This window comes from Nicotiana tabacum, chromosome 3 (genome assembly GCF_000715075.1).
Source record: "Nicotiana tabacum cultivar K326 chromosome 3, ASM71507v2, whole genome shotgun sequence".
NCBI classification, from domain to species: domain Eukaryota; kingdom Viridiplantae; phylum Streptophyta; class Magnoliopsida; order Solanales; family Solanaceae; genus Nicotiana; species Nicotiana tabacum.
Window position 1 is genome coordinate 19,343,589 of NC_134082.1, and position 9,270 is coordinate 19,352,858.

The 9,270-nt window shown below is 42.6% G+C and overlaps 1 protein-coding gene across 1 annotated transcript; it reads right to left on the bottom strand.

Moving 5' to 3' along the window:
* Positions 1-1,634: 1,634 nt before the first annotated feature.
* Positions 1,635-6,637, bottom strand: LOC107795391 (uncharacterized). The gene is made up of 7 exons (XM_075242802.1): positions 6,467-6,637; positions 5,783-6,328; positions 4,591-4,675; positions 3,004-3,399; positions 2,708-2,868; positions 1,853-1,952; positions 1,635-1,660 (listed from the first exon to the last, which is right to left on the bottom strand). Exons 1-7 carry the CDS (start codon positions 6,635-6,637, stop codon positions 1,635-1,637), a joined length of 1,485 nt encoding a protein of 494 aa, XP_075098903.1.
* Between the last annotated feature and the right edge of the window lie 2,633 nt (positions 6,638-9,270).

The following is a 9,270-nucleotide window of genomic DNA, read 5'->3' on the forward strand; positions in this document are numbered from 1 at the left end:
ATACGACTCATTCCAGATCAGCTTATCAAGACGCTCTGTTAAAGCATTCAATTCAACAACAAACATACAGATTAAGGCACTTTAGTGAGATTCAACAAATAAGACTAGGCGTTAGACTCTAGGGTCTATTGTGTTCAGGTGTGTCAACGCTATGGGTTCTCTTTTTATTCTCTAGCTCGTAGCCCATTAACCTAATCTACAAATCGAAAAGAAAACAAAATAAAAAGAAAACTACCTATACCCGGTTCAAGTTAAACCCTTGGAAAAGAACCGTGGCCTAAAGAAAAACCAAGGGGGAGTTGCTACACTATCTAAGAAAGAAAAAAATAATCTTTTTGGTGTTTTCTCTAGACTAACTTCCCTCAAGGAAATTCTCTAAAGGATCCGTCATCAGGAAGAGTCTACGTATTTGCCCCTTTTTTGTTCTCGACTCAGTCCCTCAAGAACCCCGTCGATAGGGATCAATCGTCGGGACGAGCCATATATCTATTTTAAACTAACGATTCCTACTTAACAGCATCAAAATTATCAAAGCAGAATGAAACAAAACAAAACCAATAGTCAAATGATACAATCACATACATATAATGAAGGAATCCCCAACCCACACTTAAAAATGAAGACATGTACCCATGGCTTAAAATTTGAAAGAGCAGTGAGGTAAAGGAACTTCCCCGAAGGTTCACTCCGGGTCGGAGATAGTGTCTGGGTTGACGTGGCGTGCACTACCCAGAGCTCGCAGCCACCCATGAATTTTTTATCCGACTTCACTTGTCGGTTAGCTACCGCGTCTACTCGAGTGCCCAAATCAGTCATGGAGGTGCGCAAACCAGCCATCTCCGCCTCCATCGCAGTAAAATGGGACACCCGGGCAGCTCCTGAAGATGTTGCCATCCCAGATGGTCCTCCCGCTGCCACATTTTGCTCCTGAGCCTGTGGTGTTGTCCCCCTATGCATCTCAGCATCCTCTCCATCATGAGAATCATCAGAGCTACTACTCACAGACTGGCCACCTCTCGCCCCCTCCTCTACCACTTCTGGCTCCTTGCCCGTAGTCACCTTATCAGCGTGGAATTGTCCTTCCCTTTTCACCAACCCATCCATAGCTAGATTTTCGAGCACTTGAGCATCCCTGCATAGTTGAGTAACTAAAGAAGGGAAAAAGAACCCATACCTTTTGACTCAAAGAATCGAGCTGATTTTTCATTCGTTGGGTTGCGGCCGTATTCATAAAAGTCATCATAAACAGCTAGAGGTGGAGGCAGTTGGTAGGCCGTCTGTATCACCTCAACAGAAGCATTCACTGTCCTTCGGCGCACCGTGACTACCCCATTATCATGCTCTGACACATTCGCATAAAATTCACACACAACCGTTGCATTACCCTCACCGGGCTCATTGATGAATGTGTGCAACCCTCGCCTCACCAACTCCTCGAACATGTGAGGATAGTGTCTCTAGAGCTGTCTGACGTTAATACCTCTCTCCGGAATTGGCTTCTTACGAGCCTTTTCTGCAAAGCGGGCCTGAGCATTGGCCGAAACAAATTTGGAACTATCAAAGGAGTGTGCAGGTGCAGCCCCTCGTGACCTAGATGAACCAGCCTGGCTGCTCGACGAGGCTCCTGTGGCGCATCATTTCCTAGATGAAGTCATGATGCCTGCAAAACAGAGACACATTAGCACAGCCCAACAGAAATTTTGTGACTCAATGCAGTTACTCAGACTTTACACGCATAAGGGGTCACAAACTATATAATCACGATCATTGGGACCTTTCCACAAACACCTTGTGAGCATTAGGCCTTCACAACCCCTTTTTAAACTATTTAGAACAAGAATCACCCACTTACACTCACCAACATCATATATCAAGTGGGATTCCACCCCACACTTATCATCCACTAACACCACAACATCTTGCACCAATTTCTCTACAAAATCTAAGCGCAACTACTACATATAGGCATAAGAATACAACCAAAAATAAATATGACAAATAGCGAGAGAAATAAAAAAAGGAAGAAAGAAACTAGGGCTCATACCTGTGGTGAAGGAGAATGGGAAGGATGCTAGTGAACTCGGGGGGGTCGTGAGATGGGGGATGGAAGGGATTGGGATTTGGGAGTGTTGGGAGGAAGGTCTTATGGTTGTTTTGGTTGGAATGGGGGAGGGTATTGGAGGAGGGTTTATTATATGGGGGAAACAATAAACAGAAAAAGAAAAGAAAAAAAACTAAAAAATTAAAATACACTTGAAAAACGCCGAATCTTTGACGAAACTAGCGCGCTAAATTTAGCGCATCCAATACAGAACCAAATAGCTACTAGCACACCCAGATGTGCTTCTAGTAGCGCGTTTAACAGCGCGATCAGGTGCACGGCCAAGGTAGAAACTTTGCAATTTAGCGTGCCCAGTAGCGCGTCCAGTAGCGCGGGCGCGCATCTGGGCGATTTTTTTCTTCAATTTTTCACATGTTCTTACCCCGTTCGATGGCCTCAGCACCTGCCCTTTGTCACCTACATTGGTTAGCTATTCCTCAAACACAAAATTAACACTACTACTGTCGTTGGGTTGCCTCCCAACCAGTGCCTTATTTAACGTCATGGTACGACGGTTATAACAATTCAATGGGTTGACTCCCATCTAGTGCTTGATTTAACGTCACGACACGACTCAACACGTTCTCAAGCATCCGTCAAGTTCACCGAGTTCTTGTGACGTGCAAAGTCACCACCCCAGTAATTTTTTATCCTTTGACCATTCACCAAGAAAGTACCAGTTGAACTCATATCCCACAACTCCACAGCTCCATGAGGCTTCACACTTACCACAACAAAAGGGCCTGACCAACGAGATTTAAGCTTTCCTGGAAAAAGCTTCAACCTCGAATTGAACAAAAGAACTTCTTACCCTGGCTCAAACTCTCGATGTTGGATGTTCTTTTCATGCCACCTCTTAGTCTTCTCTTTATACAATTTGGCATTTTCATATGCGTGCAAACGAAACTCATCAAGCTCGTTGAGCTGTAGCAACCTCTTCTCGCCAGCCAAATTCCCATCCATATTCAGCTTTTTAATTGCCCAATAGGCCTTGTGTTCAAGTTCGATGGGCAAGTGACATGCCTTCTCATAAACTAACTTATACGGAAAAGCACCTATGGGAGTTTTGTGTGCAGTTCGATATGCCCACAATGCTTCATCTAACTTCCCTGCCAAGTCTTTTCTATTTGCACTCACTGTTTTCTCAAGAATCTGCTTCACCTCTCTTTTTGATACTTCGACTTGACCACTCATCTGGGGGTAATAGGCAGTGGAAACTTTGTGCTTGACTCCGTACTTTGCAAGAACATTATTCAGCAGGTTTTTGCAAAAGTGCATTCCTCCATCACTGATCAACACTTTGGGAGTTCCAAAGCATATGAAGATGTGCTTCTTAAGAAAGCTTACCACCACCTTTGCATTATTAGTGGGAAGATCAATGGCCTCCACCCACTTAGACACATAATCGACTGCCACCAAGATGTACCTATGACTATTGGAGTACGAAAACGGTCCCATGAAGTCAATTCCCCACACATCGAAAAGCTCCACTACTAGAATGTTTTGCAGCGGTATCTCGTGCTTCTTTGTGATCGTTCCAGTTCTTTGGCACCTGTCACGCATTTTAACAAAGGCGTGTGCATCCTAAACAATTTTGGCCAATATAAACCTAATTGTCACTTTCTAGGCAGTCATGTCTCCACCATGATGACCTTCGTATGGCGAGGCGTGATAGCTATGAAGTATGGCATTCATCTCATCCTCAGGAACACATCTACGCACCAACTGATCTGCACAGAACCTGTATAAGAATGGCTCATCCCACATGTAAAGCCTCACATCATGCGGGAACCTTATTCTATTATCGGGTGTCAATTCTGGTGGTGTCACCCCGCTTGCAATAAAGTTCACATAATCTGCATACCACAGGGCTGTGCTTGAGGTGATTGCCAATAACTGCTCATCAGGGAATGTTTATTTAATTGCACCCCCTTCAGCTACATGATTCCAATTTTCTAATCTGGACAAGTGATCAGTGACTTGATTCTCTGTTCCTTTGCGATCTCGGATCTCTCGGTCAAACTCGTGCATGAGGAGGACCCACCGAATTAGTTTCGGCTTGGCCTCTTTCTTCTCAAATAGGTATCGTATAGTTGAATGATCTATGTAGATGATGACTTTTGTCCCCACTAGATATGACCTGAACTTGTCAAACACCCACACCACGGCAAGCAACTCTTTTTCAGTGACTATGTAGTTCATCTAAGGTGTATTCAGAGTTTTGCTCGCATAGTAGATGGAGTGGAAGATTTTACTTCTCCTTTGCCCCAAAATAGCTCCAATAGCCAAGTCACTCACACCGCACATCAACTCAAATGGTTGCTCCCAATCCAGAGCAATTATGATTGGTGCAGTCACCGACCTTCCCTTCAGCTCCTCGAATGCCTTCAGACAGGCAACATCAAATTTGAAAGCGACATCCTTCCCAAGCAACTTGCACAAGGGAGATGAAATTTTCGAGAAATCTTTAATGAAACAACGATAAAAACCTGCATGGCCCAAGAAACTGTGAATGCCTTTGACAGACATCGGTGGAGGCAATTTTTCAATCGCTTCCACCTTTGCATTGTCCACCTACAAACCATCTTTGGACACCTTGTGCCCCAAAACTATACCTTCACGTACCATGAAATGGCACTTTTCCCAGTTTAGCACCAAGTTAGTTTCTTCACACCTAGCAAGTACTTTATCAAGGTTCATCAAGCAGTTATCAAAAGAACATCGAAAAACAGAAAAATCATCCATGAACACTTCCACAAACCTCTCAACCATGTCAGTAAAAATGGCTATCATACACCTTTGAAAATTCGCAGGTGCATTAGAAACACCGAAGGGTATTCTCTTGAACACGTACGTGCCATAACAACACGTAAATGTGGTCTTCTCTTGGTCCTCTAGGGATATAGCAATCTGATTATACCCCGAGTAACCATCTAAGAAGCAGTAGTACTCCTGGCCAACTAATCTATCAAGCATTTGGTCAATAAAGGGGATGGTAAAGTGGTCCTTCCGGGTCACATTGTTCAATTTTCTATAATTAATGCAAATTCTCCACCCGGTGACAGTTCTTGTAGGGATTAAATCATTATTCTCATTAACTACTACAGTTATCCCCCCTTTCTTGGGTACACAATGAACGGGGCTTACCCATTTGCTATCTGAGATAGGAAATACAATACCTGCATCAAGCCACTTAATCACTTCTTTTCTTAACACCTCTTTCATGATTGGATTGAGTCGGCATTGTTGCTCCACACTAGGCTTGTGTCCGTTCTCCATGAGGATTTTGTGCATGCAAAAGGCTGGGCTAATGCCCTTAATGTCAGACATGGTCAACCCAAGTGTGTCATAGTCACCCAAATAAGCATATTGCAGGTGAGGTGGGAGAGGTTTAAGCTCCAATTTTGGGGCTTCCTGAATTGACGGCTTTGGAGAAGGTCCCTCTGGCCTATTCAAAGGCTCAAATCAGTGTATCCCTTGCATGTACGCATAAGATGTATCAAGGATGTGCATCATCTCCTCAACCTCTTCATCATCCCCCAGGCTATCAAGCAACATAAGTTCTTTCTCTAGAGAATCGTCTAGATATACACTCGGATATTGAATTTTCTCATCATCCTCAACAATAGATATCATTGAGAGCTCCTCATAGTGGCGGGGAAATTGGATTGCTTTGTAGACATTAAAATCTGCTTTCTCATCATCTACCCTCAAAATTATCTTTCTCTCTCTCTCTTTGATAATTGCATCACCAGTAGCTAAGAGAGGTTGCCCCAATATGATTGAAACCAGTTCATCAGCCTCATAATCGAGGATAATGAAATCAGCAAGGAATATGAACTTCCCAATCCGCAGCAATACATCTTCAATCACCCCTTTAGGGTGTGTTATCGATTTATCAGCCAGCTGCAACATCACAGTAGTGGGCCTTGGAGCTCCCAGGCCCAATTGCTTGAACAAAGACAGGGGCATCCGATTTGTGCTCTCCCCCAAATCGCAAAGAGCACGACCCACATCAATATTACCAATGCGCACAAGAATCGTGAAGCTGCCAGGATCCTTAAGCTTTTGAGGGAGCTTATTTTTGACCCTTGAAGTGTACTCCTCAGAAAGTGCCACTGTCTCAAATTCAGTTAATTTTCTCTTGTGAGCCACTATATATTTTATGTACTTAGTATAATTTGGAATTTCACGAAGCAAATCAACAAGTGGGATATCCAATTGAACCTGGCTCAACATAGAGAGAAATTTTGTGAACATGCGATCATCATTCTTTATCTGCAATCTCTAGGGAAAAGGTGGTGATGGCCTTGGGGCCTCCACTGGCTATGGAATTTCAGCATCATTCTTTGGCTCGTGAGTCACTTTAAGGATAAACTCTCCCTCAGGTATGGGCTTGTCTCTCTTTTTCTTTGGCACTTCCTCTAACTCCCTCCCATTTCTAAGTGTAACTGCATTCACTTGAGGGTTCTTTTCTGTATCACTGGGGAGAGCGCCTGCTGGTCTAGTGTTTTGATTTGTTGCTAACTGCCCCATTTACCTTTCAAGATTTCTGAAGTCGGTCCTGAGTTGCTGATTGTCAATCAACAACTTCTTTAGCAAATCATTGGTACTTTCTTCCATTTGTTGGGGTGGTCTCTGAGGTTGATTGAAACTCCCTTGGGGTCTATTCTGATTTTGATTCTGCTGATTTCCACCCCATGAGAAGTTGGGATGATTCCTCCAATTTGGATTGTAAGAATTCTCGTATTGTGCATGCTGATTTGGTGGACCTCTGTTCTGTTGGCCCACATAATAGATGTATTCTGGATTCGTGGGGCACATATCACTCATATGACTATCGCCACAAAGTTCGCAGCAAATAGTCATTTGTTGTACATGTTGCATTGTCTATGGCTGCTGCATTGTCATTCTAGTCATCTGATTGGCCAGCTTTACAATATCGGCTCTCATGGCTGACACTTCGTCGAGCTCAAGTGACCCAGCTGATTTTTGCTTAAGTAGCTTTCGTAAATCACCCTCACCTTGCCAGTTATTATCAATAGCAGTGAAGTTATTCAGCAAGATTTGGATTTCACTGTACGGTCTGGCCATGCAACTACCCCCACAAGCTGAATCAAGATTCATCTTTGAAGCATCATCTAACCCATCTACAAAAGTGTGAACCAATACCCCGTCTGTCTGGCAATGATGAGGACAGTCTCTGAGCATCTTCTTGTACCTTTCCCATGCTTGACGAAGCGTTTCCCCAGCTCGTTGTTCAAACACAAGAATTTGACTCCTCAATATTTTGTTTTCTTAGTGAGGAAAAACTTGATTAAGAATTTCCTTGCCAGATCATCCCAAGTGCGGATTGAATTTACTGGCTCCTTATTCAACCACTCCTTAGCTTCCTCGATTAGTGAAAAGGGGAAAAGTGTCAGCCTGACATAGTCCTTGGAAACGTTCGGATAATTGTAAGTGTCTGTAATTTCCAAGAAATTCTGAATTTTCCTCTACGGGTCTTCATGGTAAACCCACAAATAGCCATGTGGATTGGACCAGCTGCACCATGTATTGTTTTAGCTCAAAGTGCCCAGTGATATCAGGCTTCACAATAGCCTGAGTCATATTAGCCAGACTGGGCCTTACGGCTTCGATCACCATGAGTTCCTCATTACCTGCCATCTCAATTGGCTGTGGTTGAACTACGATGTCCAACTCTCTTTCAATTATAGTTCTAGCATCCACCTTCCTCCTCAATCTGTGAAGTGTTCGTTCAATTTAGGGATCAAGGGGAAGGAGATTGTTTGCGCTTCTACTTCTTCGCATTCAAAAAAAGAAAACATGTATTGGCACAAACAACGTGAACTGAAAATTAAAACTTGAATAAATAAATAATTAATGCTCAATTCAGTCAAGTAGCTAATTTCTAAGTCCCTGGCAACGATGCTAGAAAATTGTTGCGACCCAAAACACTCACGCAAGTGCACGTGATCGTCAAGTAATAGAGTAGTGAGTAGAGTATCGTTCCCACAAAGATTTATGATTAACTGTTGACTAATTCAAACTCAATTAATTTGTCTATTCAAGATGTTTTTTTCACAAAATACAGATGTAATTGTTTTACTACCTAGTTACCAAGCAATAATTTAACTAGAGCAATTAACCAAACAAATAGCAATTCCGAGTAACAAACAGTAAGAGAGGATATTCCAGGGTCACGGGCTAATTAACAATCGTGTTATGTTCTTATCTTAAAATGACTAATCGATTTACCTTGATTGTTGATTGACAGGGTTAATGTTACTCAAAAGAATCTGTCGAGTCCTTACTCGCCTATTCAAGTTAACTCAATGCCTATATTTCTATGAATTAATATTAACAAGAATGCATTTACAATTCCTGTATTTCAACCAAACAAGGCAATTGGGTATATGTCTATCCCAATTGCTAATTCGTTTCCCAAGGCCCGGGTTCAAGAACTTGCTCTATTTAATTCTACATGCAATCTGAAGTTCCCACTTTCGAGTTCAACTAAAGATTCGTAGATAGTATTTCACTGTTAGCTACTCAGCAAAATAATTAAAATCAGAATTAAATAAATAACCCAATATGATAAACCAACTTTGTAAAATTAAACTTCAAACAACAACATTCATGTTTCACTCATGACCCTAGAACGAGTTTTAGCTACTCATACTAGTGTTCATCACAAACAGGTTCAATTTCATCCCAATTAGCAAAATCCAAGAGAAGAAAAGAAAAACTTGATGGGCAAATCTCCTCCTTGCCTCTTGCCTCTCTATTTCTTGCACTAGACTCTGAAAAACTTTTTTTTCCTTGGACGAGCTTGACTTTATATAGGTTAAGTGAGTTTTCCTCCAGATTTCCAATTCTGCCCCTAAATAACTCTTCCCGGATTCTGGACTAGCGTGACCGCGCACCTGGACACGCATTGGCCGCGCTAGTTGGCTGAGATTCTGTCATGGACGCACTAAAAGGAGCACGGTCGCGCACCTGGATGCGCATGTCCAGTTCAGTGTTTCATCACTTATGTTCCTCGTCTTCAAGCGTACTCAGCTCTAAGGGGTTTTTCTTGCTCCAAAAAGGTTCCAATCACAACTGTTTAAAGCATCACCTAGGCTCCTCATCTTGCAATATATATAATTCACAATTAGAGCCTATTT

Coding starts and splice junctions, on each gene's coding strand:
- LOC107795391 (XM_075242802.1), bottom strand. CDS start 6,637: ATGGGGCAGTTAGCAACAAATCAAAACACTAGACCAGCAGGCGCTCTC. Junction 3,400..4,590: donor CAGTTTCTTGGGCCATGCAG/GTTTTTATCGTT, acceptor GAACTCCCAAAG/TGTTGATCAGTGATGGAGGA. Junction 1,661..1,852: donor GATATATGATGTTGGTGAGT/GTAAGTGGGTGA, acceptor TCTGTTTTGCAG/GCATCATGACTTCATCTAGG.